Source organism: Sturnira hondurensis, unplaced genomic scaffold (assembly GCF_014824575.4).
Source record: "Sturnira hondurensis isolate 20B ecotype Veracruz unplaced genomic scaffold, ASM1482457v3 Scaffold0001872, whole genome shotgun sequence".
NCBI lineage: Eukaryota > Metazoa > Chordata > Mammalia > Chiroptera > Phyllostomidae > Sturnira > Sturnira hondurensis.
The window spans coordinates 30,075,283-30,092,264 of NW_028074503.1; the positions used below are offsets into that span (position 1 = coordinate 30,075,283).

A 16,982-nucleotide genomic window follows, 5' to 3' on the forward strand; every position below is an offset into this window, starting at 1 on the left:
CGTCTCCCAGGGCCTGCAGCTGGGGACCCTAGCACACCAGCACGCTGTCCCTGGCTCGTCACCAGCAGACAGGTGTCCCTGAGACACCCCTGCTTCTCAGCTTGGATAAAGGTCTTGAGTAGCCTCCCCGACCTCCTACTAGACTCCTCCGTGGCATCAACGGCATGTTTTAGAGCCAGTGCAGCGTCATTAACCTACGTATTTTTCATTACCTACGATGTCTTCGGTTTGGGCAGCAGTAGGGTGTTTTGAAACACCCTCACCACCGTGTCACGTGCCTGATGAAACACATGTTCCAGCCAGTTCCTTTGGACCGTGTTCCATTCTAGACTGGATCCCTGTTTTACTTTTAAAAAATCATTTTTTTTTTTCAGTGTCCTTGGTGTGAAGCAGACAGGAGAGCCTTGTGTTTACATTAGTGGCCAGGTTGCTCCATCTTCGGCTGCTTTAGAAATAAAAGATTATTTCAATGTAACAAGAGCTTGTGCAGGTACCAGGTACCAGTGAAGCTCCTGGGTCAGTGCCTCAGGGGTGTCACCACCTCTTTCACCGGCGGAAAGGGGCGCAATGCAAACAGGAGGCTGTGCAAACGAGGACCCGGCACATGGGCATTTTCCCAGGACTCCCCCTGCTTAATTCTCATCCACGACTGTGTAGAGCCACCGTCCCAATCAGGAGCCCAGAGCCGGTGCCCAGCCTCGGTGTCCTGCCTGGTACTGAGACAAGAGCAGCAGGTCACTTCATGAGGAGCCTGGACTCTGGAAACCAGAGAAGAAATGGGGCAGGTCACACCCCTTCCCCAGGCACCAGGCTCCCCCATGGACAGCAGTTGCTATGGAGACCAGGTGTGGCCTTGTACCTGCTTTGCCGCTACAGCCTGGGGTGGCGGGTGCCTGTCTTCAGGTGTCTGAGCAAAGCTGAACTCGTGTGATCCGTTCAGAGCTCTGACATCTCCCCAGAAAAACCATGTGGGCGTGTAGGCATTATGTGAACTTTGGTTACAGTGCCCTGAGGTTAGCAGTGAACAAGTAGCCTTTCCATGCTATTAGGCGATGGACGGAGCTTCCAGAAGGATGGTCGATCATCTTCTGATGGCTTTGCCGAGTGTCCTTTCCTTCCACAGCGTCAGCACCAGTAACGGGTGGGGCAGGGGGAGACAGGTGGCAAGGAGGTAGACATGGAATTTATGGTCGGTAGTCAACAGACTTCTGGTTTTTAAATTTGGTTTGTTGTAGAGGTGACTGATACTTACTCTTGCTCCGTAATGATAACTAAATCGGCCCAACCGGGAATGAGAGGTCTCCCTAACCACCTGGACAGAGCAGGAGGCTCCGTTTTCTGAGCCTTTGGCTCACTGCTCCTTTGGTGACGATTGAAAGCATTTATCAGGGCACCTTGTAGCCTGGGGTCAGACAAGGTGTCTCCATGGTGGGTCACAGCAGCTGTAGCTGAGAAGAGGAATGAGACCCTGGTCACAAGGACTAGGCTCATCTCATGCTTCCTACACACCGGCTGGGAGGAACTTTGGTTTTTCACTATTCTTCACGCATAGTTTAGAGGAGACGGAGAGCTTTCTAGTTAATCACATTTTTAAAATTACCTAAAAGGAAATCCTAATCCTGGAGCAGATCATGTCACTAAATCTCATTCACATTTACCTGCTGCTGCTTTTTAATGCAAGGAGAGACATTTTCTGAGTACATTTGAGTGGTTTCTGTCAGTGAGAAAATTTCACACTGAACCGGTGAAGAGGGGAAGTACAACCCCACACTCGCAGTCAGGAGGTCTGGACTCTGCCTCAGGCTTTTCTCCCAGCCGGCTAGAGGACCGGTCTGATCACAGCCAAAGAACTTGCCAGATTCCAGGCATTTCTGACTGTGGCGGGTGCCCCTCCCTGTTCTTCTCCGAGGGCCACAGAAGTACTGGGTTCCGATTTGCACCGTGGGCCACGTGAAGCTCAGGGGCACCGGCACTCCACCAGCAGGACACAGTGTACACACAGCCTGCCAGGCACCTTGCGGTCCGAGCCGGGCCCCCAGAATCTGAGCTGTGACTTCCCAGGTGACTCCCAGAGTCTGCAGGGGTGCTCATGAGAGCTTCTCCAAGTGAGTTTCAGCGAGATCAATTTGAGTCAGAAAGGTTTACACCGTGTAACAGATGCAGGGAGAGGAAGAAGCATGGTGTGTCCAAAATTGAACTAGTAACTAAGCCATGAACTTGGGTTCTGAAGCAATGTATTTATCAGATTGAAAGTTCAAGGCCATTTGTATAAGTATTTTATAAGATTTATTGATAACTAGACTCTGTACCCTTTCCCCAGACTCTCAGCTCTCAGGGAGTTCTTTAATTCATAGCACTTGATGAATAAACATAAGTTTGGACAAAAGTGGGCTTACAGTTGTGAGCACGCAAAAGTCCGGGTTTATTCCTGTATTGTTATTCACTAATTACGGTATTATTTCCATATGAGCAACAACTGTAAATTGCCCCACCCTGTGTTTGTTATGGATAAAATGTTCCCAACCTGCCTTTACTTTCTTCTCTTTAGATTGGTTCAGCTGTGCCCCCAAGCTCTTCGTCACCCCAGTGTCCCTTCCTTGACAACCATATGCTCTCCAGGTCCATCAGATGACCTGTTACCATTCTCTTGGGTGGTGGATGCCCAACAATGTCTCGGGCAGCTAAAGGTCAGGTGTGTGAGGCCTGGGGTTCACCTGTCTCCAAGGCAACAGCTGTGTGTGCCCCTCACCTGGGCCATCTGCCTCGACCTGTCCCCACGGCACTCCAGTGTCAGAACCTGGACCTCTGCCTCTGTTTGTAAAGAAACGTTTTTAAGGATGCCAACACTCCATGAAATCGACGGGAACCATTAACTCTTTGCTTTCTTCTCAACAGACACGAGACGACTTCCTGGGACAGGTGGACGTGCCCCTTAACCATCTCCCGGTAAGGATGGTCACCTGCTTTCTGTTGCCTGTTGTGAGGAGTGACTTCTGATTGTTTGCAGCTATATGTGTTTTCAGAGTCATGCTTCCTCAACACAGTGCAAAGGCCGAAATATTGAGCAAGTTCTCTAGACCTAGTTCTTTCTAGAAAGTGCTCTGTTCGAGGGGATAAGAGAGAATCAAGCGTCTCTGTGTCTGCAAGGCTGCTGGTCGGTGTCACCAGCATCTTGTTCTTCTGCTGTCCAGCCTGCCTTGGTCAGATCATGCAAAACAGCCGCCTCCCTCTGTCAACCCCCTCTTTGTCCCTGGGCTGTCTTGGCTTTCAAGCTCATCCTTTGGGTCTGAGCAAACATGTGTCCCCTTTGTCTAGAATGTTTCTCCCGGGCCACGTCTGTACATGCTAGCGCTGCCCTGATTTTGCCACGAGGCTTTCTCGGTCAGCACTGATGGAAGACACTGCTGGCTCTGAGTGAACTCGGCAGCTTTGGAAATCGTAGTTAGCACAGGCAGTGTCGCTGCCATTCCTCCCAGCTCAGGTGAGCAGCGCAACATTCGGAGCTGTTGACGAGTGGCTGAAGCCTGAGGTGCTCCCTCGAGGTGATGCAGATAGACCGTGGGGACGGGACCCGGAGGCTGGGGGAGGAGTTGCTCACCTTGCAGTCCAGCTTCAGTTTTCCGCCTTGCTCCACCCCTCCCGCAGCCCTGGGTTCCCTGGGCAAGACAAAGTGATTGAAATAGCCGCTGAGAGAGGATAAGTCAAATGTTTCTGCCTTTTTCTTAGTTTTTTGTTGTTGTTAGTGCTTTTGTGTGAGCAAACGCCTTAAACAGTCTATAAACTAAGGTGACTTAAACCACCTAGCGTAAGCCCACTGCTGCATTGAGATGGTGGCTGTCACTGTATACGAAATACTAAGAAAGACACTGTGTAGCTTACCCAGGAGGCTTTGCAGACATGTTGTGAAGGAATGTGAGAGCAAGCAATTTTCTCTCATGTACTCCGGAGAGCTGTACAGGGAGAAAGGTGCCAAGTTCATTCCCTTCCAAAAGATAAGAAGGAACAGTGACACCATTAAAGTGTATTTGTTTCTATATAAAAACCTGAAGCTCCAAGAGGGTGCCTGTGAGTGTGAGAGGCCAACTCCGTAAACCAGCAAAACCTGAGTGTTCCTTCCAAGCCACATTGAGAGGACGTGGAGATGTCAACATCTGTGAGGGAAAACTCCTCACATGTTTCCACATCAGTAGGTCTTTGTTCATCAGATTGGAGTGGGGAATGTCCTCAGGTTTGCAGACAATACGGGTCGGTTGGCCAGTTCTTTTTTGTAGGTGTCCCCAGCCACCCTTTTTCTTAATGTAAAAATCACCTCTCGGTCAAGGCAGATTGTGTACTAGTATTCTCTAAGAAGTGGAAGGGAAATTTCTAAACACCTTGCCCTAACAGCGCCTTGTTTGAGTAGCAGATTGGTTTTGAAATGTTGGGTGGGCCCCCTCCCTGAGAGGAGAAGACAGTTCCTCTTCTCCAAGAGGAATTGACAATTCCTCTTCAGAGACCAAGTCCATGGAGGGAATAGCTGGGCTTTGGGTTTGGTGGAGGCAAGAGTGAGCCTTCAAAGAAGGTGCCAAGGCTCAGGGCTAGAATAGAAAACAGCCAGTTAAAGAAGCAGAAGGGCAAGTGCTACAGAGGACTTCTGCACGGGCTGAGCCAGCGGAGGAACGGGGCTTCCCAATTTTGCATCTGCGGAGAGATGAGCTTCCTTTGGAGACCCAGGACCTCCGCGCTGAAAACGGTCTGGCTTGATGGAGCCAACTGCAGGCTGGGAGATGGACTCCAAAGGAGGCAAAAGGAGACGGGTGGAGGTGCATTCTTATCCTGCAAGTGGGATGGAACCCCACTAGCGTATTCTGAGTGGACATGGCCTTTGAGCTGCACTGGTGTGTATGTGTGTGTGTGTGTGTGTGTGTGTGCCCGCTCACTTTTGTGGGACACTCATGGGAAAATTGCATGCTGTCATTATGTTGATTATGTTTTTTGTGGTAACCTAAGCATGGGTATGTAAAATGAGTAGTTAGCATTTGAATATATTTTGCGGAATGCACAATGGGTGGTCTTTCTTTTCCTGATAACTGTGTGACCCTCAAGATTACATGTGGCCTGTGGATTTAATATCTGCCCAAATCATCCAATTTTAGACAAAAGAAACTAGGTAAGCTATCTCAGTAGTAATGAGAGAAGCTAATGGAGAGTAGTAACGTGAGTCAGAGGGGCACTGCCCTGGCCTTTCTCGAGGGTTAAGGAATCTCAGACATTGGCGTTGAATCACGGGTGTTTGATCACTAGTTCATTTCGTGCAGCCTCAGCAGCTCATAGAGAATCTGTCTGTTCCTTCTGAAGATGTTTGCTGATAGGCCTGGTCCTAATCTGAGGAAGGTTCAGAGAAGCAAGTCCCTCCCTCAGGAATAGCTCGGCAACGCTGCCACGGGCAGCAGCCACACGTGCCAGCCGAGCATTTGAGATGTGACCGATGTGGCGGAGGGACTGGATTTATCCTTTAATCTCACTTTAATTTATTGAAATCTAAATTTTAAAAGGCACCTATGGCCGTCAGCAGCTGCCATACTGGGTGGCAGGGGTTAGGATTGGAGCCAAAAAGGCGTGGTTCTGGCTGTTGGAGGGAACTGAATGTGCGCTCAGGTCCTGTTCAGTGTGTGACCTGAAAATAACGGGAGTCCGTGTGCAAATCCACCCATAGTGGCCAGGTGTGGGGCGCGGGGAAGAGGGGCCACTTCCCAAACCCATCAGTTTTACTGACACCTTTTCATTGAGCTTTTCCCCTACCTGGGGCTGTTTCTCTCTAGTTCTGCATACCTGGTATATGGAGAATATTTAACTGAGTTAATAGGAAAAGGTCCCAAAGCTTCGGATTACAGAAATTAAGATAAAGAATGGCAATTCTTTGCTATTTTTAAAATTGGTGTTAGGAAAATTGTTCATTTTCTATGCTTCCGTGTTGACATACATATACACTTATTTATTATAAGGCACTTTAAACCGGGAATGAGGCTTCCCCTTGTTGTCTGAGATCACAAACCTTATTCTTTCAAAAAAATTTAACTGCCTTGATTTGGTCTTAGAGTCTGGCAACATCTGAATGAAGGTGTTTTCTGAAGCAGGAGCTTGATGGAAAAGATGCAGGGCAGCAGAACTGAACTTAGTCTGATCCCTCGCGATTGTTAGGAAATTATTTTTAATAATTTAAATATTCTGCTTTGTGTTTTTGAGTGTGTGATTTTGAAAAAGGAACATTTTAAACTTCATGACGATGTTTGCTGCAGAACCCCCTTCCCTCGCTGGAGCCCTACAGGCATGTGGGTGCGGCCATTGGTGTTTTGGTGGAAAACCTGGCTTTTAAATTCCTCAGCTATAAAATCCCTGACCCCGGGCAGCCTACCAGGAAGATGAGAGGGTCCGAGTGACCCTAACCTCTCTAGGAGCAGACCCTGCGCGGATGCATGCTACAAAGTTACAAGCACCTTGGTGTCTTGGTACCTTGGGCACACGGGCCCTCCTCGGCTCACTGAGCAGTGTGGGGTCCCCGGATTCACTCCATGCCCTGGTGGGCCTGGTGGGCCTGGTGGGCCATTGTGAGAGCCCAGGCCGGAGCTCTACCAGGGAGACAAAGAGACGGGCAGGGAGCAGGGTGTGAAGCCGGGGTGCACTCTGCACTGCACACTGGAGAGTCACAGCCTCAGTGACCAACCACAGTGGTCCGAGGAGGCCATGTCAGCTCTGTCATTGTCCCCTGACAGGGAAGAGTAAAGACTGATAATGAGAAAGAAAAGAAACTTCATTTTCCCCTTTGCTTGTTGATTCCTCAGTGCCCTGTACTTACTAAATGCTTCCAGATAAAGATTTTTAGATTCATGGTTCACTTTCATTCTTGGCCCTCAGACTCAGTTCTCCCATCGATCCACTGCCTCTCTTTCACACTCCAACCGGGGACTGAACCTGCAACCCAGGTGTGTGCCCTGACCAGGAATTGAACCTGCAACCCTTGGCTTTGTGGGATGACGCCCAACCCACTGAGCCACACCAGTCAGGGCAAAGATCTAGGTCTTTGAGCTTTTCCTAAATACAGTGTTTAAAAATTCCTGAAATAATAACAATTATTTTTCGAATTTCCTGCTTGCTTTAACCGGCTGATTTGGCACAGTCTTGGTTTCTTTGACGAGTGGAGGAGTGTTGCAGTCCCGTTCATAGCTTCGTGAAATGAGCATCAGCAAGAGGCAGATTCATGGGGCCTCATAGGACATTTATCTCTGTGGAGCAGATCATCTTTCAATGATGTGAGGCTGGTGATATGACCCCTTAATGTTAAAAGTAAGGTAAAACTGCCTTCCCAGATGAGATCGCCCGTGTTTTCCTCTTCACTCCATGGTCAGTTTTCTTGAGTGACAGAGACACGGAGGCACCAGCAACCACTGGTTCTCCCACGTTAATCACTGGGAGACTGAGGGCTCCACCCTGCAGTTAGAAATTACACTTGGCCTTGACCACTATCATTTTGCCATTTGTCTAAGGCTGGGGTTGGCTCCTAAAAATGGATGTTGATAGTGACATCTAGTGGATCTTGAGCGGTTGAAGTTCTGTGACCTCTACAATGTTTGACTAATTCTCAAGGATTGATTGAGGAACAGATTCTGCCTTCCCCATTCTCATCTTTTGAAATGAAAACGTGCTCTCCGTAATCCAGTTCGGTGTATCTAAAATTAGAGCCTGTCAGGAGTGTTGACACTTTTTCTCCCTGTAGACAGAAGACCCAACCATGGAGCGACCCTACACGTTTAAGGACTTTCTCCTCCGACCGAGAAGGTAAGAACTTGGGGGGTTGGGAAGAGCTATCCTTTATGCCTTGGTTATTGGTTTTTTTCTGGGGAAGCTTCGGCAACTTTTCTTGTTTTAGCTTTCTTCAAAAGTTATCCTATGAAAGATATAACCAAGCCATAGACTTGACAACCAATTTTCTTCTATTGTGTAGTCATAAATCTCGAGTTAAAGGATTCTTGCGGTTGAAAATGGCCTATATGCCGAAAAACGGAGGTCAAGACGAAGAGAATGGCGAGCAACGGGGTGACGCAGAGGTGAGCAGCTGCACCCCAGGCCTTGGTCTCTCTTCCCTGCCTAGGATTAATAAGTCATCCACCTTAAGACTTTATTATTTAAGCACATAAAATTTATAAAGGTTAAGGTGGAAAAAACTTAAAAGTGCCCATGAATCTGTATTTGATAATCTACCAGTGTGTGTGCTTTTAGTAAAAAAAGATGGACTTCTTATGTTACGACACTAATAACTATGGAGGTTTCTCATTACAAAATGCTAAATCCATATTTTATGAATAGTCCCAGCCCTATGTGAAATTTTCCTCCTGTATTTAATCCTCTGATTGCTTTGGACTTTCAGCTCTTTGTAAAATTCCTCTTAGCACTTGGAATTGCTTCAAAGTGGATAAAGGGATTTAGAAAATCTTTTCCAGGTTCCTGCTCATTTGGCCGGCAGGTGACAGAGAGCACGCATTAGGAAAGCTCCGCCCTGGAAATGCCACTCTGGGATGGGCCGTCCGGAGGGATTCTCCTGGTGTCCCCCCTGGCCCCGTACCTGTACCGTGGGTCCCATTGCACCTTACCAGCACACCCCCTTCAGATGGTGCTATTTTGTCAGATTCTCATCGTGTCCTAAAAATGCCCATTACACAAGGCCTCTCTGTGGCTTGTTTGCACATCTGTTTGCAGCTGTTGTGTATACGTGATATGTGACTGTGTGTTACGGGCAAGTCCGCCAAGCCTCCCTCAGCCCAGGAGGTCGGATTTCCAGGCAGGGTTTCATCTGTGAGGTTTCATCTGTGAGGAGGAGTGAGTGGGTGGTAGACAGTCATGAATGTTAAGATTTCACAAGCACATCAGCAGATTTTTATCTCAAATCCAAGGAATTTTTTTTTTACCCTCTTCTAGCCTTCCAACTGCAGTAACCCACGAATTACTTAATTTTCCAGAGACTTTACTAGGGGATGTGAGGAAGGAATACTTAATGCCTAAAATATGTGTTGCAAAAATGGAACTTTAACTCTGGTGCCATAATGCCTGTGTATGTGGCCCCAGCATGAAGTGGGGAGCATCTAAGCAGAAAGCCACAGTGCCCACACTTCTTATGGCTCCCGTGATGGCACTAGATGCAGAGTGGGAGCTTCGTCCCCAAAGCCAGCCGTGGTGCCATCCTCCTAGGGAACAATGGAGCCCCGGGTCTGCTGGTCGCTTGCACTGTGGTGTCTGTTAGAGCAAGCACGGTATGGCTTATCTGCCCAGCTCCCTTTTCCCTTAGGGAGGTGTTGAAAAGACATCACTGTAACATGACCCATGTCATTGCTTTGGCTTTGTCTGGCCCCTGGAGGCCTACAGGTCAAAACGTGAAATACCAAAGGAGTATGTCATGTGCCTTAGTAACACAGCAGACTGTACACATCCCACTCTCTGTTGCTCCTTATAGTACAGTCACCTCAGGAGGCAGCACAGTCTTTGTTGGCCATTGCTCAAAATGTTTTTAAGACTCTCTAGAAAAGGTGTTGTCCCCGCTTTGGGGGAATTTCTCCAAATGTGGCCCATGCAGCCACTGCAAGAGCCAGAGTACAGCCGAGCCAGGACGCAGACTGCACACTCAGTGCCTCCTGCCACACACCTGAAGAACCCGCCTCGAGACCTTCCATCTGATTTTACTCCACAGCACGGGTGGGAAGTCGTGGACTCGAATGACTCAGCTTCTCAGCACCAGGAGGAGCTTCCTCCACCTCCTCTGCCCCCAGGCTGGGAAGAAAAAGTGGACAACTTAGGTCGGACCTACTATGTCAACCACAACAACCGGACCACGCAGTGGCACCGACCGAGCTTAATGTGAGTACTGAGCAAAGGTCAGGAGCACACTCTTGTCCACTGCAGTTAGTGTGGACGCAGTGGCTCTTCCGAACGAGGCTGGGAAAGAAGGCTCAGGGTAGAAAAGCACATGTCTATGTGGAGCCCTGGGGTTCCTCTTCACTGAGTTCAGGAGTGCAGCAGCTGTCAGAATTTAGCTGTGATGAGGAAGCTCTTGCCTCTTATCACGTTCTGTCCTCCTTCTATGGATTCTTGAGATGTAAAGCAGGGGTTACATTTCCTGGGTTTACCTTACGTGTGATGACTCTGTCCTTTCCTCCTTCTGCGGTTTCCTCTGCTCATTAACGCGGAATGGAACTCTTTCCTAAAGATTTTGGATTTTTATTCCCTTTAATTATTTGATTTGGAAACCCTCTCAAAAATTTTGTTTTCCCTTTTGGGGAGATTTCTGTATCACCCCCTTGATATAATTAAGAACACATGGGAGAATACAAAGTCAGAATTAGTAATTACTGTTTGTTCTACTCCCTCCCCAGCCTCAGGGACGCAGTGCACACTGATTACTATTTTGTTTGCTTTGCAATTTTTGGTTTGGTGATAGGAAATAAACACTAGTTAAACCTCAGCTCCTATAAAAAAGAATTTGAAGTAGCTTGTTTTTAAATCACAGCATACAGCAGGACCTAAAACTACTAATATGCAATAAAAGGTAAAAACAAAGTATTAAAAGAAGGAGAAGAAAAATTATTCTAGCCATCCTGAGTTGCATGAGTAGCCAAGCTTCCTTAGCAGGCAAGATAAGGAAGTAATTATCAATGAGTCTATAACTTGCAATATGTACTAAAAGTCAAGTGTATCAGGTGAGATAATTTTCTCCTTCACCCAGACTCTGAAGGAAATTTGCTAATGATATTTTTGAAACAAGTGGTATCAGCAGTGTGATGGGTGGTGATGCCGATAACCCTTTTCTCTTTAGAAATTGCGAAGATATTCTGCACATGATTCTGGGTGGGCAAGGGGGCCAAGAAGTTTGGTCTGGGCTTTGTTGGTTTAGAGATAGGGCTTCAGGAATCTGCAACAGCAAAGGGCCAGTGGTTCCGAAGCCCCCACGTGGGTTCTTGGGAATAGCAGCTGTTCTCAGGCAGCTCCAACTGCCCGGCTTGGCCATCATTGGCTCATCGCTCCCAGGACAGCGTGAATATCTGAACGTTGTGGGCATGCTGAACTCTTCTTTGTTGTAATTTTTTTCCCATGGAAATGATTTAGCAATTTTTAAATTTTATTTTCATTTTATTTTATTTTTTACCATTTCCCTTTGGTTAATGGCCATAGCTATTAAAAGTATTGTAAGCCATTGAGTACTCTGGTTGTTTGTAGTTAAAAAAGAAATGGACTCACCTTGGACTTGGTTATATGTACAGATCAGAGAACTCTAGGTAACGATACTCAAAGCAAAACACCATGATCTGCCTTTGCTGGACATCATAATAAAGTACCTTAAAACGTAGCATTCCGTGGGGACCAGAGGGTCATGTGACCTCTGTAGGAAAGTGACTACTAGCAACATATATATATGAAAAATGTTCATCTTCATTAATAATTGTCGTGTAAACGGAAGTCTCTGTTTGGAGGGTGGATGTTGAGCATGGCAACTTCCTCTGCCTCACAGAGTTGTGAAACGAATGAGGGGATTACTGAGAAAACACATCCCGTGTTTTTCTAAACATACCATCTTTGGTGACTGTGTCCCAAAGACCGAAACCAAAACAGAAGATGGAAGTTGTGTAATGTTGGCAAATCAGGAGTCCAGAAGCAACATGGGAAAAATGCAGTTCCTCATCCAAGTTCAGGTTCACATGTAGTTTAGGGAGGAGTCAGGGGCATGGCTGTCCCCATCAGTGAAGGCAGCCACCATGCTCAAAGGAGAGGTGGGGCCAGGAAGGGTGTCAGCGGAACCCTGGGCGGAACTCGTGGAGCGCGTGGAGTGGCCCCTTTCCAGCAGATGTGTCCTCGAGAAAGTGAGAGAAGGGTCAGGTGAGGAGAGAGTGAGTGTCCGTGGTGACCCCTCTGTCTCATCTGAACTGTTCGAGAACTTCGGGCTCTTTCTCCTTCACCTGATGTGGCTTTGCCAGGAGCCTTCCAGAATTAAAGAATAATTGTTTTTTGTTAGTTTTTCTCCCCACCTCACCCCAGCCATTGCCACCTCTTACCTCCGATCCTACCCCTCTTTGGCTTTGTCCATGTGTCCTCTATGCATGTTGCTTGACAACTCTTCTCCCCCCTCCATTGTCCCCTTCCACCTCATCTCTGGTTACTGTCCATTTGTTCTTGATTTCAATGTCTCTGGTTGCATTCTGCTTGCTTGTTTGTTTTGTTGGTTAGGTTCCACTTATAGGTGAGGTTGTATGGTATTTGTCTTTCACTGCCTGGCTTATTTCACTTAGCATAATGCTCTCCAGTTCCATACACGCTGTTGTGGAGGGTAGGAGTGCTTTCTTTCTGCTGCCTTGTATTCCTTTGTGTAAATGCATGATAGTTTTTTGACCCACTCATTTCCTGATGGGCACATAGGTTGCTTCCAACACTTGGATACTGTAAATTGTCCTGCTATGAACATTGGGGTGCATAGGTTCTTTTGAATTGGTGTTTCAGGGTTCTTAGGGTATAATCCTAGCAGTGGAATTGCTAGATCAAAAGGCAGCTCCATTTTTAGTTTTTTGGGGAAATTCCATACTGTTTTCCACAGTGGCTGCACCAGTCTGCAATCCCACCAACAGTGCACTAGGGTTCCCTTTTCTCCACATCCTCTCCAACAGCTTGTTGTTTGTTGATTTGTTTACAATGGCCATTCTGAATGATGTGAAGTGGTATCTCATTGTAGTTTAAATTTGTATCCCTCTAATGGCTAGTGACGCTGAGCATTCTTTCATATGTCTCTGGGCCCTCTGTATGTCCTCCTTGGAGAAGTGTCTATTCAGATCCTTTGCCCATTTTTTAATTAGGTTGTTTGTCTTCCTGGAGTAGAGTCATGGGAGTTCTTTATGTATTTTGGAGATCAAACCCTTGTCAGAGGTATCATTGGAAATTACATTTTCCCATACAGTTGGTCCCCTTTTCATTTTGCTAATGTTTTCTTTAGCTGGGCAGAAGCTTTTTTATTTTGATAAAGTCCCATTTGTTTATTTTTTCCTTTATGTCCCTTGCTCTAGGGGACATATCAGTGAAAAGTTTCCTGGGTGGAATATCTGAGATTTTCCTTCTTATGTTCTCCTCTAGAACTTTTATGGTGTTACAACTCATACTTAAGTCTTTTATCCATCTTGAGTTTATTTTTGTATATGGTGTAAGTTGGTGGTTGAGTTTCATGTTTTTGCATGTAGCTGTCCAGATCTCCCAACACCATTTGTTGAAGAAGGTGTTTTTACTCCATTTTATGCTTCTGCCCCCTTTGTCAAATATTAATTGACCATAGAGATTCGGGGTTATTTCTGGGCTCTGTGTTCTGTTCCATTGATCTATGTATCTGTTCTTATGCTAGTAGCAGACTGTTTTGATTACTGTGGCCTTGAAATACAGTTTGATGTCAGGTATTCTGATCCTTCCTACTTTGTTCTTCTTTCTCAAAAGTGCTGAGGCTATTCAGGCTTGTTTATGGTTCCACATAAATTTTTTAAATGTTTGTTCTATATCTGTGAAATATTCATTGGTACTTTAATAGGGATTGCATTGAATCTATAAATTGCTTTGAGTAGTATGGACATTTTGATGATGTTAATCATTCCAGTCCATGAATCTGGTATATGCTTTCATTTATTTGTGTCTTAATTTCTTTTTTCAGTTGTGTAGTTTTCTGAGTACAGGTTTTTTACCTCCTTGGTTAGGGTTATTTCTAGGTACTTTATTTTTATTATTGCTATAGCAAATGGGATTTTTTTCCTGATTTCTGTTTCTGATATTTCATTGTTGCTGTACAAAATGCCTTTGATTTCTGAATATTGACTTTGTATACTGCTGTTTTGCCAGATTTACTTATTAGGTCAAGTTGGTTTTGGGTAGAACCTATAGAGTTTTCTATATACACTATCATATCATCTACAGACAATGACAGTTTTGCTTCCTCCTTTCCAATTTGTATGCCTTTTGTTTCTTTTTCTTGTCTGATCACTGTGGCTAGGACTTCCAATACTATGTTGAATAGAAGTGGTAAAAGTGGACATCCTTGTCTTATTCCTGATCTTAGTGGGAAAGCTCTAAGTTTTTTGCCCATTTAGTATGATGTTGGCTGTAGGCCTCTCATATTTTGCCTTTATCATGTCGAGGAATCCTCCCTTTATTCCCACTTTGCTGAGTGTTTTTTCATCATAAATGGGTGCTGCACCTTATCAAATGCTTTTTCCGCATCTATTGATATGATCGTGTGAGTTTTGTCTTTTCTTTTTGTCTATGTGATATATTATGTTTATTGATTTGTGAATATCATACCATCCTTGCATCCCTGAGATGAATCCCATTTGATCATGGTTGTGTGATTTTTTTAATGTATTGTTGGATGCAGTTTGCCAATATTTTGTTGAGGATTTTAGCATCTGTGTTCATTAGCAATATTAGCCTATAGTTTTCTTTCTGTGTTGTCTTTATCTGGTTTGGGGATTAGGATGATGCTGGCTTCATAAAAAGAGCTTGGGAGTCTTCCCTCTTCGTGCATTTTTTGGAATATTCTGTGAAGGATAGGGGTTAGCTCTTCTTTAAATGCTTTGTAGAATTCTCCTGTGAGACCGTCTGGTCCAGGGCTTTCATGTGTCAGGAGTTTTTTTGATTACTGCTTCAGTTTTGCCAGCTGTTATCAGTCTGTTAAAGAATTGTTTTAATTAAAAGATAATTGTTTCCATAATTCAGTTTTCACAAAATAATACTACAGTATTTTTGGAGGAAAAAAGTGTCTTTATTACAAGGCTGTATTTGAGGAAGTCAGAGAGGGATTACCTGTTACCATGTGCTAAGAGGTTCTCTGGGTGACTCAGTCTCACCCAGTCTACCACAAACTTGTGCCCCGAACCTTAACCCCATGAAAAGTTTCCCCCCATGAATAACCTCAGTGCCCTTGGGCTGTTGTTACAAGGTCCTTCTCCACCCTGTCTCGTCCTGACTCACCCTCTTCTGCCCCCCGTCACGAACATGCAGCGCACCCGAGTGGCATCACACCAGCTGCTTTCTCTTCCTTTCTCTCTGTGGCTCTGTGGTTTTGCTAGATCCCTCCTCCCTCACCGAAAAGCAAACAACCCTGGAACTGCAACTTCCCCAGGCTACCGTGTCTCTTCAGTCGGGCATTCCTGTAAAGTGCTCTCTCCCCCAGTCAGGTACAGAGCAGAGTGTTCTAGTTCCCTGGGGGAACAGGGACAGTGCCTTCTTATTCACAGGTTCACCCTGAGCACTGGGCACAAGGTCGGAGCCCAGCTGGTGCCTTCAGCTGAAGGAATGTCTGTGAATGAGTCACTTCTGAAAGCGGTGATAGGCACATGGTTTCCTGGAATGTCTAGGGCAGGTTTAGGCCTGGCTGTACCACTTAAGAGCTGGGGGACCATAAAAGGTACCCCAGCCCCCTTGAGTCCAACGGTGGCTCTTAAAACACCCCTAATTTTAGATTGGCCCCTTTCCTATTTACACATAAACTGTAAACTTTTCTTACTGTAAAAACTATAATTTTTAAATGGTGAAAAATTATTACATTAAGATCACAAGTGAAGATGAACTTGTTGAACTCACTTATTTTCACTCATTTTTTGAGGGGGGGGGCTCTTTTTCTAAAACACTATACATCTTCCCCTGTCTTAGCAGTAATTCAGTCACATCTAGGCAACTCAGGCCATCATTATAGCCACTAATGTATGTGAATGTAAATGACACGCTGATCTTGATATATTTGTGTTTTTTCTTGCCCATGAAAGTCAAATGAAGAATACCCATATGAAATTAATGACTGAAGAAAATTGAAGTAGCCATTTCTTATATTTCTTCTTGCCCCTAATAAAACCATTTTTGATTTAATTTGCCAGATTAGAAATATTTTTGCATGTTTGTCTTCCCACTAGTGACCATTAAAACTGCAGTCAGTCTCAACAACTTTCATTTCAAACCTTCTTGTTCAGTTGCTTAATTAAATACAAATGCCCTCCATGGTGTGAACATTTTCATTTTATCACTGAAACTCTATATAAAAGCCTATGTTTGGAATTTCAAAATCAGAGGTATCCTGCTTCTTTATGCTATTCAGTTGCTTCTGGTTCACACAGATTACTAATTATTTGAGCATGCTGGGTAAGGAAGATTGGCATAATTGATTTTAAATGCCCCTTTTAAAGAAAACAATTAGTTCTTCTAAAATAATGGAATTTTGTATGCTTCTGAGAGAGATAAAATGCAGACATAGTAATATAAAAACTTTATTTTTTTCAGTCTCTCGGGCATCCCTATAACAATGCGAGTATGTGTGAGACCCGGCACACAGCCAGGGTGCAAACATTAGTCACTCAGCGTTGAATGAATGAAGACTGGTATTTCAAGTGATGATTTAAAATTTCAATGGAGTTCTGAATATATAAAATATTTTTAAGTAAAGCCAGTCATCATAAAGTGATACTGCTTTCATCCTTAATAAAAAGCAAAACAGGATAATGTAGTTTCCTTGGCCTTCTTAGACATTACTGAAATATTTTGCATACATTATGAAGCTCTTATCATTCTGACCTAATTTTTGTGAGTTTGACAACATTGTGTATTTACTTTTTATAATTATTGTGTGTTTAAGGAATCAATGTCATATAAAAATGACTGCAACAACATAAAATCACAAATAACAATACTACATTTTCTAACATATCCAATAGTATCATTTTTTATCATTTTGTTTTTGTGGTTTTAGAAATTTTATTAGAATACTTATACATTCCTTGATTTTAATTCTTTTCTATATGGCCATAATTGTCCATTTTTCTCAAGGTGTCTCTATCTGGTGTACTATTTTTAGACTGGTTATACTTCAGTATCACTCTAAAATATGCAGGATATATATTTTCATGTGAGTTCAGAAGTTTGTGTATTGGGTGTGCAGATGCAGAAAA

At 44.8% G+C, this 16,982-nt stretch overlaps 1 protein-coding gene across 9 annotated transcripts in view; it reads left to right on the forward strand.

Moving 5' to 3' along the window:
• The window catches only part of NEDD4L (NEDD4 like E3 ubiquitin protein ligase), a 289,828-nt gene that overhangs the window by 217,059 nt on the left and 55,787 nt on the right, over positions 1-16,982 (forward strand). For all 9 annotated transcript variants that reach the window (XM_037034990.1, XM_037034997.1, XM_037035015.1 and 6 more), the window contains 4 exons: positions 2,896-2,946; positions 7,754-7,815; positions 7,982-8,084; positions 9,719-9,885. In XM_037034990.1, the coding sequence (XP_036890885.1) occupies positions 2,896-2,946; positions 7,754-7,815; positions 7,982-8,084; positions 9,719-9,885 (383 nt within the window). The remainder of the gene's footprint in view (positions 1-2,895; positions 2,947-7,753; positions 7,816-7,981; positions 8,085-9,718; positions 9,886-16,982) is intronic.